This window comes from Palaemon carinicauda, chromosome 11 (assembly GCF_036898095.1).
Source record: "Palaemon carinicauda isolate YSFRI2023 chromosome 11, ASM3689809v2, whole genome shotgun sequence".
Lineage (NCBI taxonomy): Eukaryota > Metazoa > Arthropoda > Malacostraca > Decapoda > Palaemonidae > Palaemon > Palaemon carinicauda.
The window spans coordinates 103812046-103832709 of record NC_090735.1 but is presented as its reverse complement, the minus strand read 5'-3'; the positions used below and the strand labels follow the sequence as shown (position 1 = coordinate 103832709).

General features: G+C 50.0%; 1 protein-coding gene across 1 annotated transcript in view; it reads left to right on the top strand.

The window, feature by feature from the left end:
• The window catches only part of EMC4 (ER membrane protein complex subunit 4), a 91022-nt gene that overhangs the window by 4082 nt on the left and 66276 nt on the right, over positions 1-20664 (top strand). Inside the window, exon 2 of the mRNA XM_068383229.1 lies at positions 17942-18176. Coding sequence (XP_068239330.1) covers positions 17973-18176 — 204 coding nt within the window. The 5' untranslated portion in view covers positions 17942-17972. The remainder of the gene's footprint in view (positions 1-17941; positions 18177-20664) is intronic.

The following is a 20664-nucleotide window of genomic DNA, read 5'->3' as shown; positions in this document are numbered from 1 at the left end:
TAGATAGACTTTGTTGGATTTTGACCTGGGCTTGTTTTCTGTTTACAAAATGGCTGACTCTATAAGAAGGTGTGTTAGAGGATGCAAGACTCGTATGCCCAAGGCCTCTGTTGATCCTCACTCAATATGTAATGGTTGCAGAGGTCCGGTATGTAATTTTGGTAACAGATGTGATGAATGTTGGTCTTTGTCTGATTTAGACTGGAATGAGTTTGATCGCTATGTTAAGCGACTAGAGAAGGATAGACTTAAAAGAGCTAGATCAACCAGTGTTCTTTCAAATAGATCTTCTGATAGTAATGTTCCTTTTTAAACATCTAACTTAGCCGGTGGATATATATATAGCTTAAGTCTCTGACGTCACGGCAGAAATTCAAAACTTGCGACAATCGCAGATTGGGTAGTCAGGTGTACTACTAGCGCCACCACTCGCCAGGTAACTGGAACCATTCCAGGAGTCCTCAGATCTTCTCTGCCGCCATTGCTGGCGACATCATTGGAACATTCGCTCGTTGTAACCTTCGATTTTTTGCAGTATCTTTGGTGAAGTACTTTTTTTTTTTTTGGTTAATTGGCTTTCGCTTGATTGGATTTACTTATGGATTCTCTTGAACCTCTTTTGATTTGATTTATTTTGACCTATTGCGTGTTGATCTCTCTCTGGAATTTTCCAAAATGGCTGACCCTTCCCCAGTTTAAAGAAAGTGTGTGAAAGGCTGTAAAACCCGCCTTCCTAAGGCCTCTATTGATCCTCTCTCCATTTGTACTAAATGTAGAGGTAAAAATTGTCAATTAGGGGATCGATGTGATGAATGTGTGTTGTTATCTGTTGCTGGATTTCGATCGGTACACTCGTAAGTTAGAGAGAGATAGAGTCAGACGCAGTTCTTCTCGATCTAGAAAATTTTCCTCTCCCCGTGTCTCTGAACCTATTCCTCCCCCTGTAGTGGTAGTCCCTGAACCCCCTACTGTTACCGCTGAGCCTTCACTTACGGACATGATGAGTGCTATTCAAGCCCTTGGTGTTAGGGTTGGGTCACTTGTTACGGACAGGAACCAACTTATGTTCGATGTGAATATGCTTAAAAGTGCCAGTGTTATTGCCAAAAGTGCAGTTAATGTGTTCAGTGCTGTGGAGGGTGCGTCTGCTCGTACCTGTCGTTCACCTAGCCTAAGACCTCTTCCAAGCTCCCCAATCCCTGGGAGAAGGAATGTCAATCGGCAAAAGGGAACGAGAGGCGTGGTCGCGCGAGAAGACGTCCCCCGAGCGTTTCTGTTGACGTTTCACGGAACGCTAGCCCTCACCATGGGAAAGGTGAGGTTAAGTTTACCTCATCTTAAGATGACGCTTTGGTCAGTAAAGAATATAATCGTGACTGGCGTCAAGTTTCCAGACCTCTCAAGAGGAAAATGATCTCAATACATCAGAGTCGAGTTTTATCGCCTCAAATGCCTGGGTGTAGTCATTGGAGCAGTCCAGAGCGATTGCCTTCTTCTGAAGAAGGTTCTCCTGCCAAACATCCTCTTAGAATGTCTGGTTCGGACAAGCTTCCAGCAACTGCTATGCAAGTTCCTGGATCTGTTGTCCCATCAGTTCATGCACCTCCACCTCCGACTGACTGGTTGTCTTCGTCTGGACGTTCCATGCGTGACGTAAGCGGAGAAGGCGGCGAATTGATCGCTGACATTGCGGGCCGAACTTTACCACAAGTTGACTCTAAGTTGAGCCTGTTACAGGACATGCAGCTTAAGCTTTCCTCAATTATGAAGTCATATCATCAAGTTCCCGAGCGTCATGAAGCTTCACAACCTGAGCGTCGTAACTCGGTTAAGCTTGAACTTAAACGTCAAGCTTCCAGGCGTGAAGCTGAACGTCAAGCGGACGTATTAACTGGTAAAGACGTTCACCATGCAGTCAAACTTGACGCCGAACGTCAGGTTGAACGTGACGTCGAGCGTCAATCATATCAAGTTAGACGTGACGTCGAACATCATGTTGATCATGACACCAAGCGGCAAGTTGATGCTGGATGTCAAGCTGGCGCACACGGCGCCCAATGTCTAGTTCGCACACAGGCGCGCAAAGACGTCTTTATTCCAGCTGAAGTCTTGTCGGAAGAAGATGTTGATGACCCCCTTTCCACAGCTGAGCCTTTGGAAGACTTTTCAGAGGAAGAAGAGCCTAAGACTACACAGCATTCTTTAGACCTTAAGAAAATAATGAAAGTTTTTACAGAGGAATTTCCTAGTCACTTTGTTCCTGTTGCTCCACTCTCTGCCCCTTCAGAGTTCACCTTGGGGACAGCAACTCAAGCTCCTATTTTTACAAAGATGGTTCTTTCAAGGTCTTCTAAGAGAGCTTTAAGATTGTTGGTGACTGGATGCAGTCCAAGAAAAATCTAGGCAAGTCAGCTTTTTCTTTCCCTCCAGCTAGACTAGCTTCCAGGTCAAGTGTGTGGTACGAGACAGGAGAAGTTCTCGGCTTGGGAGTACCTGCCTCTGCCTAGGGGGACTTCTCAAGCCTAGTAGACTTTTCTCGTCGATTAGCCATGAGACGTACTAAAATTTTTTGGACGATTTCTGAACTCGATCATCTTCTCAAGGGCGTCTTCAGAGCCTTCGAGGTTTTCAACTTTCTCGACTGGACTCTGGGAGCCTTGAGGAAGAAAGTTTTTACTTTTAAGAACATTGATTATTTTATTCAGATTATGTCTTGCATGGACAAAGCTGTTAGGGATGGCTCTAACGAGTTAGCAGCCCTTTTTATGGCTGGAGTTCTCGAGAAAAGAGCTCAGATGTGTTCTTTCCTTTCCATGGGGGTCACCCCTGGTCAGAGGTCTGAATTACTGTTTGCGCCACTCTCTCATTCTCTGCTCCCACAAGAACTTTTAAAAGAGGTTGCTGCATCTTTAGCCCCAAAGGCCACCCATGACTTGGTGTCCAAGACAGCTCGGAAGGTACTTCCAACTTCCTTTTCTAGCAACAAACCAAAGGTGGATACTCCTTTGTCTAGATTTATTCCTCCCTTTCGAGGTAGACCCGTCAGTAGGGGTAACTCCAGACCTGATGGGAAAAGAGGAAAAAGGAGGGGATCAAGATCAGGTCAGGAGTATGCTTTCGGCTGTCTTTAGGCACAGAGGCATAGACTTAACGCAGGATAGAGGCTTGAAAGATCTTTTGAAGTTGTTTGAAACAACTAAGCAGACTCAATTGAGACCCCCGGCTTGGAATTTGGATGTGGTTTTGAAGTTTTTATGCAGCAGGAAGTTCGAACCCATCTCGCAAGCGACTCTTAGAGATGCGACTAAGAAAACTCTCTTCCTGATGGCTCTGGCCACAGCAAAAAGGGTCAGCGAGATTCACGCTATTGAGAAGCAGCTGGGCTTCAACCAGGATGGAGCAGTACAGTATGTGCGTTAAGGATCAACTTCCTCGCTAAGAATGAGAACCCATCCGAATCCTGGCCGGGGACGTTTGAGGATCCTAACCTCACAAATGTGGTGGGCCAAGAGGAGGAAAGGCTCCTCTGCCCAGTTAGAGCCCTCAGGGCATATTTATCACAAACAAAGAATGTAAGAGGTGCATCCAATTATTTATGGTGTTCAGTAAAGGATCCACAAAAGCCCCTCTCAAAGAATGCATTATCATTCTTCTTGAGGGAGACAATAAGAGAAGCTCACCTCTTTTGTGAGGAGGAGAACTTCGGCTTAACGAAAGGATATGTCAGTTAAACAGATAATGGATGCAACGTTTTGGAGAAGCAACTCTGTGTTCGCTTCTCATTACCTCGAGCAGGTAAGAGTAGATTATGAAAGGTGTTACACTTTTGGGCCCATACGTAATTACTGCTTCTGTATTGGGTAAAAGAGTTACTACCTCCCCTCAACCTTAACTTCTGTATGGTATGCCTGTGATTGGGTTTTGGTTTTTATGGTTGTCTGAGGGCTTTGACTTGCGGTTCAGTGCTTTCAGTCTAGCTACTGTAGATACAGTAGTAAAATATCTTTGTTCCGTAACCGAAATACAAACCACGCTATTTACATGGGGTATTACTTTCGGCGTAGCTTAAATGACGAGCCATTAGAATTTTAACGAGGGTTAACTACCCTCTCGCTAGTTAGCGAGGGGGTAGGGGAGGGGTAGCTAGCTACCCCTCCCCCCTCACACACCGGTGAACTGATTCTCTTCACTTTTGGCTTGGGTGATGATCAGACCTGTCTGTCTCACCCTCGCACTTTTGACAGCCTCAATTTTTTTGCTTTTTCTTACAGCTCGTGTGCTTGGAAGTTGGCCTCTCTCTATCATGCGGAAGTGCCCTGGACTTCCCGACCGCCCTTGTCGGACGTTCTTGTCGGCGGTCAAGACAGACCCTCACACCTTATGTCCATACTGCAGAGGTCAACGGTGTGATAGGGATAAAACTTGTAGTGAGTGCAGGGAGTGGTCTACCTCCCAGTGGGAGAGGTTTTCCCGGCGACGTAAGAAGAAGTCTAAGCGTGACCTTTCTCCTTCAATGGCTGCCTTGAAGAAGTAAGGTTCCAAAGACTCTTCTTCCGTCGCCCGAACCTCCTCTGAAGCTCCCACTCGATCGGTCTCTCGCGAGGGGCCGTCGAGTGGTAGCGTAGGCCTTTCTTTTGTTGACCAACCTCGGGGTTCGGGAGAGGGAGTTGCCTCCCATAGCGAGGCAGCTCCTCCTCCTCCACCTCCGGGGGAGGATATTGACGTTGATGACTCTGTTTCTAACAATGATCTTTTGCAGCTTTGGGCTTCCTTGGGGCTTAAGGACTCGCCCTCCAGGGAAGCCCTGTTTGACATAATCCAGTTGGATGCAGCTGTCAAACAGTCGGCGGTAATAGCAGAGGTAGATCCTCTGTCTATTGTCGACGTTGTTGTGGCAGAGGCTTCCGACGGGTCGGGCCAAACCCCTGCTGTTGTTGCGGATGTTGCTGAAGGCTCAGTTCCCCCCTCCGAACATCCTTCAAGGGAGGAGCTGGGTCCAACGGTCTCTCCTGCGGGTGATTCTCCCCCTCGGGGGAGTTCACTGACGGAGACTCCTCTTCGGAGGACCGACGATGGTGTTGCTGCCCCTCGAGGTCGTCTTCGCCGTAAGGCTCGCCCTCCTCTTTGCAGTAGAGACCTTCCTTCCCCTTATAAGGGAGTTGGGAGGCGCCTCTTCGGTTCTTCGCCTTCGACGTCCCCCGCAGAGGAGCCTCCTCAACGTGAGCAGACCGCTGCAGCTGCATCGCTAGACCTCTCAGCTGATCGTTCGCGATCTCCCACGCCTGCCAGACCTGCTAGCCTTCCTTTTCCGTTCGCGGACGCAGATGCGCAGTGTGCGCCAACGCATCCCGTTTTCCAACGGGCACCGGTCCCTTCGGGGCATAAGGGTTTATCTCTCAAGGAGAGTAAGTCCCTTAAGCACCAGGTGTTACCTGTGCGCCCACGTTGCGAGTGTGCAGTAGCGCGCAAGCGCTCTCCTGCTGTGGACCCTTCGGACTCAACGCGCCAGCGATCTCCTGCAGCCATGTCTTCTCGCCGTAGATCTCCTGCTCGCCAGCGCGCCAGCGCTCACCTGCGTGTCAGCGCTCTCCTGCTCGTCAGGGATCTCCTGTGTGCCAGCTCTCTCTTGCGCGCCCTGTTCCTGCTGCCCGCCTTGCGCGCCCACATTCTCCTGAACGCCCACGATCGCCCACTCGCCAGCGCACATCTGCGCGTCCTGGTCCTGATGCGCGCCAACGTTCACCCGCGCGCCCACGATCTCCGGATCTGGGTGCAGGCAAGGAGGTTGTTCTTTTGCCGCCTCGCCGTCGATCTCCTGCTCGCCCGCAGACCTCGCCCACGCGCCAGCCTTCGCCTGCGCGACTCTCCTGTGCGCCCTTCTAGACCGGTATGAGTCTCTGCGCGCCCACGAGAAGTCTCCTGTGCAAGCCCGCGAGCGTTCGCCTTTGCGCGCCACTACACCTTCTGGTCCTGCGTCCCAGCTGATATCTCCTTACCGTGCCACTACGCGCCAGCGATCTCCCGCGTGATCTGCCGCCTGGGCGCAAGCGCTCTCCAACGTGCCCGCGCGCCCATACGTCCGATCGCCGAAGGTCTCCTACGCGCCCACGCGCTAACTCGCGTGTGTGCAGTCGATCGCCTTCTCGCCCTAGGCGCCATCGCTCGCCAATGCGCCATCGCTCGCCTGCGCGCCGTCGTTCTCCCGGCCGCCAGCGCTCTCCCTTACAACCGCGCGCACCCACACCTGCGCGCCCACGTGCACTTTCACCTACGCGCCCTCTCGCCCGCACGCACACGTGCACCCTCGCCCACGCGCACCCGCGCTTTCATCTCCGCGCGCAAGTGCGCCAACGTTCGCCCGCGCGTGACCCTGCGATTCTACCATCGCGCGATCCCGACCGCGATTCCCGCCGGGTTTCGCAGCACGGGCAACCTTGCGAGTCCTCTGGAGCGCGTACTTCCAGATCATCGTTGTCACGATCTCCACCCTGTAAACGTAGAGCAGCGCACTTGCAGGAGGAGGAAGAATCTTCAGAGAGGTTTAGGCAACACTCTTCTTCTTTTCAGGCAGGCCCTGTGGTGTCCACTCCTAAGGATCGCCCGATCCCCTTCCCTCCAGCGGGAGTCGCTGACACTGCGTCTGTCAGCCGTCAGCCTTGGTTTGGGTCTCTGATCAAAGCAGTCGTCCAGGCTGTTAAGCCGGCCCTCGCTGACCTAGGCCTCAAACCAACAGCAGCCTCGTCTCCGCTGAAGAGAAGGAGAGGAGTGGACTTCGTGGTTAAACTGGCCCCCAAGAAGTCCCCATACCCTGACGAGGTGGTATTGGGAGAGTCCTAGCCTAGATTTCCTTCTGAGGAACTCCAGGTCTACTTCCTAGGACGAGTCACTTTTCATCTTCACACACACCTTACGTAGGCCGCGGCAGTTTCACAACCGCTAGCGAGGAGCAGGGATTCCCTATTGTCCGAGTACTTAAACGCTCGAATATGGAATCCCCGGGCAAGCCAAAGCCAGTATGGCAGGGACTTACCACCCTTCCTAAGGGCTAAGTCACCCCATGTAAATAGCGTGGTTTGTATTTCAGTTACGGAACAAATGACAAATTCGTAGATACAGTAATTTGTATTTTTCCTAACTATACAAACCTTAGCTTTTTACACATTTGCCCGCCAGCCCTGTCCCCCAAGATAAGTCCTACCTCTAAGTAAAGTGGAGTATTCTCCGGTGTATGTGAGGGGTGAGGGGTAGCAAGCTACCCCTCCCTACCCCCCGCTAACTAGCGGAGGCGTAGTAAACCCTCGTTAAAATTCTTATGGCTTGTCATTCAGCTACGCCGAAGTAATTACCCCATGTAAATAGTTAAGGTTTGTATAGTTAGGAAAAATACAAATTATCTATGAATTAGTCATTTTAAAGCTTTGGGCTTCCTTGGGGCTTCAGGGCTCGCCCTCCAAGGAAGCCCTGTTTGACATGATCAGGTTGGGAGCAGCTGTCAAACAGTCACCGACGGTAGCAGAGGTTGACCCTCTATCTATCGTTGAGGCTGTTGTGGCAGAGGCTTCCAATGAGAGTGTTCAAACCTCTGCTCCTGTTGTAGCTGAAGGTTTAGCTCCCCCCTCCGAACACCCTTCGAGGGAGGAACTAAGTCCAACGGTCTCTCCTGCAGGTGATTCTCCCCTTCGGGGGAGTTCACTGACAGAGACTCCTCTTCGGAGGACTGCCGATGGTCTGCCTGCTGCTCCCAGAGGACGTATAAGACGTAAGGCTCGCCTTCCTCTTTGTCGCCGAGGTCTACCTTCTCCTCACAAGGGTGTTAGGAGGCGCCTCTTCGGGTCTTCATCCTCGCAGTCCGCCGCAGAGGAACCTCGTCCTTCAGCGACCGTTCCTGCTACTTCTTTGGACCTGGACCTCTCCGCAGATCGTTCGCGATCTCCTTCTCCTGCCAGACCTGCTGACCTGCCGTTGCCCTTCCTGGCTGCAGATGCGCTGTGGGCACCCACCCATCCCGTTATCCAATGGGCACTGGTCCCTTTGGGGCAAAAGGGGCTTTCACACATTGTGTGTAAGTCCCTTAAGCGCCAGGTATCCCTTGTGCGCCAACGTTCTCCTGCGCGCAAGCGCTCGCCAGTTGCAGACACGTCTCGCCAGCGCTCACCTGCATGCCCACGATCTCCTGTGCGCCCACGATCTCCTGCTCGCCCGGCGGTTCCAGAGACAACGCGCCAGCGCTCACCTGCACGCCCACGATCTCCTGCTCGCCAGCGCACCACTGCGCGCCCTCAGCCTGATGCGCGCCATGCACGCCCATGGTCTCCTGCTCGTCAGCGCTCTCCTGTTCGTCAGCGATCTCCTGCTCGCCATCGTTCGCCTGCGCGCCATCGTTCGCCTGCTCGCCCACGATCTCCGGATCTGGGCTCCAGAGGGAAGACTTCTTCCTCCCCTGCTCGCCAGCGCGCTCCACCGTGCCACCGATCGCCGACGCGCCACTGGATCTCGCTTGCTCGCCATCCCTCGCCTACGCGCCATCGCCCGAAGTCTCCATCGCGCGCCCACGCGCTCACTGCTAGAACTACGGTTCCAGATGAGTGCCCTCCTGCGCGCCCGCACGCTAGGGATATTTCCCATGCGCGCGCGCCCAACGGCTTCGCCCATACGGGCCCTTCGGGATCCTGTGGCTACACACTGTCTGAGGTCTCCGGAATGTGCACCTGCGTGCCAACGCGCCCCTTCACCTGCGCGCCCACGAGCCCTGTCGCCTACGCACCCACGAGCTACTTCTCCTGCGCGCCAACGCGCGCCCTCTCCCACGCGTCAACGCTCACCTGCACGCCATCGCTCGCCCGCGCGCCCTCGCCATCGCCAGCGCGCGAGCAATCGCCCGCACCTGATCCAGGCAATAACCTATCACGCGAACGCCAGCGCGATTCACAGCGCGTTCCCACACGAGAGGCTGCAGGACAATGCGCGGTCAGGTCGTCCTCATCGCGTCCTCCCCCTCCCCCCGGTAAGCGCAGGACAGCGCGCTCAACGGAGGGAGAGAAATCTCCGGACAGGTCCAGGAACGTTTTTTCCACAGCTTCTTCTTTTCAGGCAGACCCTGTTGTAGTTTCCACTCCTAGGGATCTTACGTTCCCCTTCCCTCCAGAGGGTGTCTCTGACAGCGCTGCAGTCGGCAGTCCTGGTTTAGGTCCTTGATCAGAGCGGTTGCGTAAAGCTCTCTCTAGCTCATCAGCATCCTCATGCTTGCCAGCACTCTCCTGCGCATTCACCGGGAACTGGGCACCACCATCCTCCTGCGCAGCGCCGTACTGCGTACCTGCGCTCTCCTGTGCATTCTCTGGAATCTGCGCGCGTCAGTGCTTTTGTGCGCACAAGTGCTCTCCGGCCCGCCAGCGCTCACTGGTGCACTTGTGCCATGTTTATGAGCAGGTTCTAGAGACTCCTAGGGAACGTCGAATTAACAGGTCACCATCACCTTATTCCCCTCCTTGCGAATGCATTACAGCACGACCGCCGGGGAAAGGGGGAGGGGCCTCCACAGAAGTGTTCAGTATCCCGAAGCTGCCTTTCTGTAAGGCGGACCCATCAACAACAAAGAATTCTCGCAGGGAACCTTCGATCCCTTTCCCTTCAGGGGATCTGTCTGACAGTGCGTCAGTCATTCAGCAGCCGTGGTTCAGTGCTATGGTTAGAGCAGTGGTGCAAGCCTTCAAGCCTGCTCTGTCTGCCAGTTCTTCGGAGCATCCTACAGCTCAAGCAGACCTACTGCAAAGAACCACAGCTGCTTCTGCTCCCCTGAAGAGGAAGAGAGGAGTCTCTGACGTGTTCACTTCCCTTAGAGTAAAGCTGACTCCTGTTAGGACATCGAGGCTTCCTCCCCCTGCATCTTCCACAGGACACACTCCTACCTCACCTCTGCTGAGGGAGTTGCACTAGGAAGGGGTTTCCTCTCTTCCACCTTCGGAGGACGTTTCCCCTCGCTCAGAGAGTTCACCACCAATGGAAGTCAGGAGGGACATGACAAATCCAGCCTTCGATGCTTGAGTCCTACCTCCCTCCTCGGAAGGAACCTAAGGAATTCGGACTTCCAAGCCAACAGATGCAGCCAGTCACTCGAGGGATGTCCGCGACCCACCCCGAGAAGAGCTCTTGGGGATGGAAAAAGGAAACTTCGCTGAAAGTCCAATGTCGGAAGGAGAGCAGAAAGAGTCGGAACATAAATTCTGGCAGGTTCTGACTCTCATGAGGGTTCTCAGGGAGTTTACTGACCCAGAGATATCCTCATAAGAGGGCAAAGACCTTGTCTTTGGCTCCCAGAAGCCCTCAGAGACCAGTGCAGCCTTGCTCTGGTCTCAGGGGCTGAGAGGTGCCAGGGCTAAGATTGCCCTATAGCTCTCTGAGCTCTCCTCCTCTCAACATTCCAGCTCTACCACGAAGCTTCTCCCACCTCCTCGTATCCAGCAGAGGAGGTATTGCGAGATTTTAGTCGATCCTCTTCTAGCTCTTCCTCTCCATCATTCTTTGGAAGAGCTCACCAAGAGTGTCTCTCTAGAGAGACTCTCCAACCGACAGGTCTCATTCTCGGCAACCGAGATCCTCAATCAGGAGGTCACAAAGTATGCCATGCAAGCTACTTCATGGGTTGATGTTTAGTTAGGGACCTTGTGAATTCTGGTACGAATCCGGGATTTCTACAAGGAATGTACCAGGAAAGCAGTCGAGACTTTCTTGCTCTCAGGCACCCGTACGATCCAGTTTCTCGCCCATCAGGTTTCAAACTTATGGGCAAATACCATTCTGAAATGTCGGAATGCAGTGTCTGAGAGATTCCACCTGCAAGTCCTGAATGCCGAGATCACCTGGCTCAGGAATTCCTCTCGAGGGATCCCATCTATTTGAGCCTAAGGACATGGAACATGCTGCTGAGAGATGGAGGAAGTCACACTAGGACTCCCTCCTCCATCAGCTCCTCAGTAGTCCTGTCCAGCCAAGACCACGATGAACAAAACAGCAACGGGAGGAAAATATCCTAGAGGGAGCGGTGGAGGCCCCAAATGCTAGGATAGGCACTCCCCCTGCTTGTCCACCAATAGGGAGATGTCTACAAAGTTGCTCGGAAAGGTGGAAGCAACTTTGGGGCCGAACCCTAGACAATCTCCGTGATTTGTTTAAGATATCGCGTTCCGTTCATAACATCTCTCCCTCCCCTGACCAGGAATCCAGTGTCAATAGACTCCTTTGCCATGGGATCAGCAAAGGGGCTAGCCCTCTGGGCAGAAGTCCAAACCCTGTTGAAAAAGGGCGCTCTCCAGGAGGTCCTCGACGGGTCTCCAGGCTTTTTCAGTCGACTCTTTTTTGTGAAAAGGCGTCTGGAGGCTGGAGACCAGTCATTGACCTCTCGGCTCTGAACATTTTTGTCAAACAAACTCCGTTCAGCATGGAGACAGCAGACCTGGTCAGACAAGCGGTAAGACCACAGGACTTCATGTGCACACTGGACCTAAAGGGCGCGTACTTCCAGATCCCAATCCATCCGTCTTCAAGGAAGTACTTAAGATTCAGCCTAGACAACAGGAAATACCAGTTCAAGGTACTGTGCTTTGATGTTACCACAGCACCTCAAGTCTTCACCAGAGTGTTTGCCCTAGTGTCATCTAGGGCACACAGGAATGGTATCCGTCTCCTCCGCTATCTGGACGACTGGCTAATCCCAGCAGACTTGGTGTCAACCCTTCTTCAACATCAAGACAAACTTCTTAGGTTTTGCCATGATCTGGGGATCATGGTAAACCTCGAGAAGTCCTCCCTGCCTCCTACGCAGAGACTGGTATACCTAGGCATGATAATAGATATCAATCTCCACAAAGCCTTCCCATCAGACAACAGAATATCAAGGCTGAGAAAGGTCACAAGACCCTTCTCAGACGAGAAGAACTTCCAGCCTAGACGTGGTTACGTCAACTCGGTCACCTTTCATTACTGGCCCGTCTAGTTCCCAACAGTCACCTCGGGATGATATCTCTCGAGTGGCGACTCAAGTCCCGGTGGAATCAGGCTCTCGATTCCCCAGACATCCAGATCCCCATGGATCAGCAGAACAGACTGACCTCAAATGGTGGGTGTCAGATGAGAACCTATGAAAGGGAGTGGACCTTCTCGTCTTTCCCCCGGATTTAATGCTGTTCTCAGACGCTTCAAAAAAAAGGGTAGGGCCCCACGTATTGCACCACACAACCCCAGGCCTCTGGTCAGAGTCAGAAGAGTACCTCCATATATAACTCCTCGAGATGAAGGCCGTCTTTCTGGCCCTTCAACAGTTCCGACAGTTCCTGGCGGGCCACTCGGTGGTAATGATGAGCGACAACACCGCAGTAGTGGCTTACATCAACAAACGAGGTACTTTTTCGCAGCCCTTTTCCCATTTAGCAGTAGAGACACTGAGATGGGCCGAGATTCAATCGATACCACTATCGGCACGCTTCATTCTGGGTAAGAGGAATGTGCTCATCGGCAACCTGAGCAGAGCATCTCAGATAATGAGTGCCGAGTTGTCTTTGGATCATCTAGTAGCCAACAAAGTCCTGACTTTGTGGGGTTCTCCGACTGTGGATCTCTTCGCAACGGCCCTAAACTTCAGGCTCCCGTTGTACCGCTCCCCAGTCCCAGACCCCAAGGTTCTCTGGCAAGATGCATTCCAATAACGGTGGGACAACATCGACATTTACGCCTTTCCCCTTGTTCTGTCTGATGAGGAGGGTATTCAATAAGGCCAGAACATCAGTCAACCTTTCAATGACTCTCATAGCCCTGCTATGGCATCACGCAGAATGGTTTTCGGACCTTCTGCAACTCCTGGCGGAGTCTCCAGAGTACTCCCTCCATGACACAATCTACTCAAACAACCACATGCCTACATATTTTACAAAGCCGTCTTCAGGTCTCGAGACTATCCAGCATCTCCTCTCTCAGAGAGGATTTTCGTAACAAGTTGCCAGCAGGATGTCTAGATACCTGCAAAAGTCATCAGCAGCAGTCTACCAGGCAAAGTGGAAAGTCTTCTGTGGTTGGTGTTATGGAAGTGGTATCTCTCCTCACGATGCCACTATTTCAGCAGTAGCGGAGTCCCTCGTTTATCTGTGTGAAGAAATGCGCCTGTCAATCTTGGCGGTAAAGGCTATCGCTCTCAACAGAATGGACATTTCTTCATCGCTAGAACTTTCCCTACTCATACGGAGCTATGTACTTACCTGTCCTCAGTCTGAAGTGAGACTTCCCTCATGGAATGTGGTTCGAGTTATCAGTTTTCTAAAAAGACCTCCCTATGAACCATTACGCCAGGCAACAGATTGCCACCTATCTTTGAAGATGGTGTTCCTGCTAGCTTTGGCTTTGGCAAAGCGAGTTAGTGAACTTCATAGTCTCTCATGCGACATCACTTATTCAAGGGGATGGGGAGACGTAACGTTCAGCTTTGTCCCTGAGTTTATCGCTAAGACTCAGAACCCTCTAGTAGCGGATCCTCGATTTGATTCCTTCTGGATTTTGAGTCTTCGTTCTGTAACAGATGACCCTGATCATCTCTTACTCTGCCCAGTGAGAAGATTAAGGCTGTACCTTAAGAGAACAGCTGCAGCCTGTCCTTGTGCGATGCACTCTTCGTCAGCACAGGGAGGACCAAGAGGAAGGTCACCAAGAACACCATCTCAGCTTGGATTCGCATGGTCATAGACCATGCGCTCAATCCAGACTCCTTCACGTCGCCCAAAAGCTCATGATGTCAGGGGTGTAGCTATGTCCCTGGCATTCAAGAGGAACTTTTCAGTGACGCAGGTTCTTCAAGCTAGGGTGTGGAAATGTCAGAACACTTTCACAGCCCACATCCTGCAAGACGTGACCCACAGAAGGCTCGATACGTTTTCTATCAGTCTGTGGTGGCTGCACAACAGCTGGTATAATACCTCAAGCTCCTTATTGGACAAGTAGCAGAAGGTTGAGGGCACTGTTACCCGGTTTGAGTCTGCGTGAATGAAAAAGTTTGACTGGCTCTTATTCTTTTCTTCATCCTTCCCTCTCTTGGGGAAAGCAGCATCCTGGGTTCTCTACATAAGCTGACCTCAAACCACTGCAGGTAAACAATGCTCCCTTGTGTAACTAGTATAAAGCTAATACTGTTGCGTCCCCATACCCTGGCGAGGTGGTATTGGGAAAGTCTTGGTTACAACAGTTTTTCCTACAAAAGACTTGGAATAACTTTTACCTGGACGGTCACACTTCTAAATATCTCAACACACTGCTTGCGTAGGCCGTGGACCTTGTGTAGCAAGGTTTTAGCGAGGTGCAGGAACTCCTTATTTTGTGTACAAATATACTCGGATAAGGAGCCCCTGTGTAAAGCCAAAAAGCCAGATTGGCATGGACATCCACCCTTCCTAATGGGTGAGTCACCCCTATATAAATAGCGTAGGTTTGTATTCCAGTTACGAAACAAATGACAAATTCGTAGATAATTTGTATTTTTCTTAATGATACAAACCTTTGGCTATTTACACAAACTTACCCACCAGCCCTATCTCCCTTGAAGTCCTACCTCCAAGCAAAGTGAGCTAAATCACCGTTGTGTGACCGGGAGCGGTAACAAGCTATCCCCCCTACCCCTTCTAACTAGCAGAATGGGTAATTAATCCTCACTAAATTTTAATGGCTCGTCATTTCAGCTTCGCCAATGTTATTACCACAAATAAATAGCTAAAGGTTTTTATTGTTAGGAAAAATACAATTGTTCCGTAACCGAAATACAAACCACGCTATTTACATTGGGGTATTACTTTCGGCGTAGCTGAAATGACGAGCCATTAGATTTTAATGAGGGTTTCCTACCCCGCGCTAGTTAGCAGGGGTAGGGTGAGGGGTAGCTTGCTACCCCTCCCTCCCTCACACACCGGTGAAATGTCTCACTTCACTTTTGGCTCGGACAATGGACAGACGTGCCTGTCTTTGTCCTCGCTTGGCAGCCATTTTTTTGTTTTGTCTTTACTTAATCACTTACTTTTCTTTTACTCAATATATATGTAAACATTTTTTTGTGTTTATGTATATATTTGAGTATAGAAATCAGTAAGTTAACTTTTCAGAGTTCGTGTGTGTGTAGTGTACGATATCTCCATGGAGCCCTGGGCAGTTAGGCCACCACGGTGTAATTTCATGGGTTGCGATCGAGTTTGACTTCGGTCTTTCTCTCTCTCTCTGTTGAGGTCGTTCACCCTTATTACGTTACCTTTACTACGTCTGAGTAGCTTCCTTCCCGTGTGGGTGGGGTTGCTACGCCGTTGTTTTGTCTCAATTAGTTTATGAATCTAATTGTATTGGTTGATTTTCCAGTTTTGTAGAACGATTCCTTTCGGGGTTTTCGTTCTTTTTTTAGTGTTCATTCTTTTTTTAAATTACACAATTACATAGTTACATAATTATAATTGTTATAATTCTGTGTTTGTTACAGCTCTCCTTCCGTGAGTGTAAGTGGTTGTGAGGGCACGTGCCTGTTGTGTAATTCTTGTGTTTTTTTTTCCTCGGGATTCCTCTTCGGAGTCTTCCCGGGGGAATGAATGTTAACTAATGATTTTTGTTTTTATTTTTCACAGTTAACGATCTAGTTCGTTTCTGTAATGTGGCAACGGAGTGAGCTGTCTTGTTGAGACCTGGGGATTCTGCTGTTGCTGCCTCCCCTATAGATCTTCGTCAGGGGCGTGTCTCCTTCTCCTGGAAGTACTCCCGTGACGATTGACAGCTCTCCAGTTCATTTTAGAACACTTAGGAGGCTCGCCTCCTTGGGTGGGTAACTTTCCTTCCGAGGGAAGTTTTCCTATCCAGGCATGAGATTTTTCCCTTTGGGGGGATCTCCTCTTGCCTTTTTTTCGTGCGACTATGCTCTTGGTGCTGAGCGGTCGCACCTGCAGTTACGCTCAATGGGCTGGGCAAATGCAGGAGCCCCTCTTCGGAGGATTGCTCTTTTTAGGTCTCTGGCTGACCCGTCTCTTCTACGAAGTGTTTCTCTTTCGTTTGCGAGGGAGTACACTCATAGAGACTCCTATTCGGAGGACTCTTGTGCTGTTGTTGCTGATGGCTGCCTTCGCCGTAAGGCTTACTGCGTCGTAAGGGCCACCCGTCTCCCTATAAGGGTGCTAAGAGGCGCCTTTTTGAATCTCCTCCGTATGCAGCCTGCAGCTCCTACCTCCTTAGATCTCTCCGGGGATCGATCTCCAACGCCTTCCTGACCTTCCGCCCCTGGTGCAGATGGACAGCAGTCTGACCCAGTCATCCGACGGGCAACGGTCCCTTTCGGGGCAAAGGGTTGCCTCCCACGGGGGGTGCTTCCCTTGCGTGTCAGGGTTCCCCTGCCCGCCCCTCTGCAGTGTTAGCGCACTGGCGCTCTCCTGCTCATCAGCGTTTTCCTGATCGCTAGCGCTCTCCTGTTCACCAGCACTCTCCTGTTCATTAGCGCTCTCCTGATGATCGTCGCCCCACTGCTCGCCAGCGCTCTCCTGAGGACTCCGAACATTCTGCTGTTCCTGTTGTGCGCCCTGCGCGCCATCGGTCTCCTGAGCGCTCTAGATCTCCTGCCCGTCAGAGCGCACCTGCGCTTCCAGTTCCTGATACGCGCCCACGTTCGCCCGCGCAACCTAGAACTTCGGTTCAGGTCTTGGACAAGGACTCTTCTTCCACGCCCAGGATTCCACGCGTCGCCCTTCTGCTCGCCAACGACCACAGACGCGTCAACGTTCGCCTGCTAGTCAGCGATCTCCTGCGCATCAACGATCGCCATCGATCTTCCACGCGTGTCAGGTCACCTGGACACCATCAGTAGGGATCTAGCACTCGCCTGCTGTGGACCACGATCTCCGGTAGCTGAGTCTTGCCGTAGATCTTCCTCCTGCTCGCCAGCGCTCACCTTTACTTCTGTCCTTCTGTGCGCCAGCGCACATCTGCGCGCCCTTTTCTGCCACGCACCAATGGGCGCCAACAGTTTTTCCTGACTGTCCAGGATCGCCTGATTGACAGCTCGCATCGGCGCTCACCTTCCTGATGCACCTGCGCGCCTTCTGATTAGCGCGATGCGCGCTAATCATCCTTAGTCTCTTTCGCGTCAGCGATCTCCTACGCGCCCGCGCGATTCTTCGCCTGCGCGATTCTTCGCCTGCGCTCTAGCGTTTCGTTAACGCACCACCACTCGCCATCGCTTGCCAGCGCGCCTTCACTCGCCTACGCGCCATCGGTCTCCCGACCGCCTGCACTCGCCCACGTGACTGCGCGCCCACATGCCCGTGCGACCGCATGCCCAAGTGCCCGCGCGCCTACGCGCGCAGCTCTCGCCCTTCCAACCACGCTCGCCCTCCCTCTACGCTTCCTCGCGCATTTTCGTCCGCGCTCCTGCGTGCCCTCGCACGGGCGCTTCCACGTTCGGCCACACGCGAACCATTGATTTACCATCGCGCGAGCGCCAGGGTGATTGCGACCGCGATTCCCGTCGGGGTTTCGCAACTTGGCTAGCTTGGCTACCCCTCCCCCTACCCCTGCTAACTAGCGCAGGGTAGGAAACCCTCGTTAAAATCTAATGGCTCGTCATTTCAGCTACGCCGAAAGTAATACCCCAATGTAAATAGCTAAGGTTTGTATGGTTAGGAAAAATACAAATTATCTCCGAATTTGTCATATCTACAAATTTGTCATATTTCCTGGTAGAAAATAGTTTGAAAGGTATCTTGGGAATTTTCTCTAGCATTTGTCATCTTGCATACCACTAGCTATTCATCCAATATAGGAACTCTTTAACATTCAGTTGGTCAAATCTTGACATACACAGAGAATTTTAAATTATTTATGTTTTTGATGAGACCCCAGCTTGTTGTAACAAGAGAATTTATCTAGTGTAATTTTTTTATTTCAGGTGATCAGTGTTATATAATACACCTATACAAATGGCTAACAGAACAATTACAAATCGTCGGAAATGGGCATTAGACCTCGCTGGCCGGCGTGGAGAGAGGGGAGGTGATAATTTGCCAGCTCCTCCTGGATACATGAGTTCTATCAACCAAGTCCATGCTGAAGCAAACAGACAGGGAGATCCAAACTTAGTCATAAAGAAGGCTTGGGATACTGCTATTGGACCTCTTAAATCAGTATGTGTAAAGTACAGTTTCATTGTGTAAATTTTGGTTATTGCTTTATTTATTCAGTTACATGAGGGTACACTCAGGCACACACTTCTATCTTATTTCTCTTCCTCTTGTTTTAAAAAAGTGTTTATAGTTTATATATGAACTATTTCTTTTTAATGTTGCTACTGTTCTTAAAATATTTTATTTTATTGATGATTAAATCTTTTGTAGGTTATTTTTGTTCCCACACTAACAAACCTTTCGTTTTTTAAATATTAAACTTAGCCGGTGAATATATAAATAGCTGATGTCTCCGACGGTCGACAGATTCCAAAAACTCGCGAGCGATCGCCATGAAGGCTGCCGGGTGTGCCCACCAGCGCCGACTATCGGCCAGATACCGCGTATACTTCTTATCCAAACCAGTTCTTCTCTGTCGGTGTTAAAGACAACACTGGTTCCGCTCGCGCTTGACCTCGAGTTTTCTACCGATTGGTGAAGTGCTGTACTTGGTTTTGGTTTTATTGCTTTCGCCGTGTTGGATTATTCAATACTATCTTCAAAAGAAATGCTTTTGAAAGGAGAGGAAAAGTTTTTGCCCTTGCTTTTTTAATCTCGCTCTGGTTTTTCCATAGAGAAAAGATGGCCGACCCTTCCCTTAGTGTACGGAAGTGTGTTAAAGGCTTTTAGTAATTATTTTATCACTTTATAAATTATTGTTGATATTTATAGATTTACCTCTATATATTTTATATCTCACCCGCCTTTATTAGGCCTCTTCGATTAGCTTTCCATTTATACTAAACACCGAGATAAATTTTATGTTTTTGTTTATAAGCGGCCTTTACCTATTCTTTGTAGGCGGTCCTGACTTGGAAAACGAAGTTAAACAATGTTGAGCCCATTCAACTTTTATTTTTGTTTAGATAAAAACAGTTGCTCTGTAAGAGTGATGAGATGAATATTTTTAGAAAATATTTTAAGAAATTTATTCTTTGAATAGTCTTCGTGCTGTTTTTCAAAGATGAACTAACGTTTGGTTTATTTATGCTACGCAGTTTGCGCTCTTTCGTTACAATAGAGAAAGAGAGAATCACGGTTTCACTTTGCAGAAAGAGTAAATCGATTTTGACGTTTTGTTCATTCTTCTTTCAAACTGAAGTTTTTTAGATACTAATTTAAAGGAACATGTTAATTTTCAATTTCCTAGTCCTTTCAGTTTTTTCCTTAAGTCAAATAACCTGTTATTGACGAAGAGTGAGTGAGCCATTCTCTTGTGAGTGACAAGAGAGAGAGAGAGAGAGAGAAAGAGAGAAAGAGAGAACGATCCGATCTTTATTCTCGTCCCAAGTCTCTGTACAAGGAGTTTGGGAGCGAGTAACCTTGTTCTCGATTCAGATTTTTACTCTCGTCCCAAGTCTCTGTACGGGGAGAGAGGATAAAACGTTTTAGTTTTTATTCTCATCCCAAGGCACTGTACGGTGAGAGATTGAAAACGTAGTCCTTAGTGAACTAGTTTTTAGTCTCATCCCCAGTCACTGATCTTTTTAACTTTATATATTTCCGTTTTATTCGATATATATGTATATGTTTATTGATTTTTGCATGTGTGTTTCATTTTGTACTAATGTGCTTACATTATACGACTTATTTCGCAATTCTAACCTTTTGATTTAAGGGAGAATTGCGTGCTTCAGGTAGAAATCAGCTTTATTCATGTCTAATGTGAAATTATTAAAAAATGCGATATCAGTGAAGAAAGTGCAAAAAACATGTTCTGTGTTGCGGAGGGTTCGTTTGTTCGTGCTTGTCGCTTGCGTAGTCCGAGACCTCTTTCAGGCTCCCCTGCACCAGGGAGAAGGAATGTCGTAGGACCTAAGGGAGTGAGAGGTGTAAACCAACGAACAGACGTTCCCTCAAAGGTATCAGATGTTGCTCGTCAAGCACGTCCTTGCCATAAGACAGGAGAGACGAAGTTTCTCCTCGTCTTCCGATGATTCGTCTCTTTAAAAGCCTGGGCGTAAGGTTTCGAGACGGTTGAAACGTTTATTAGTTCCTTCAGAACAAGTTCAACGTCCTAGCTGTAGTCATCATGAGAGTCCCGTTCATAGCGAGGACGTTCATGTACAGACGTTTCTGCCACAGACTCGACGTGACGTTGAGCGGTAGACACCGTAGACACAACGTGACGTCGAGTGTCAGTCACCGTAGTCACGATATAGCATCGATCAGCAGTCACCGCTGTTACTACGTGACGTTTGAACGTCAGCCACCGCAGTCACAGGTTGATCCGAAGTTAAGTGTTTTGCAAGATATGCTGTTAAAGCTTTCTTCTTTAATAGAAGCTTACGATCCTGTTCCTGTGCGAAAGGATCCTTTGCTTTTTGTACGTCACGGTTCTGGGATACGTGATTCAGGTCTTCAACCTTCTAAACGAGCTTTGTTACGCCACGCTGACGTTATCCCTAGTGACAGCTTTGCTGTTGAACGAGATGCGGAGCATAAATCT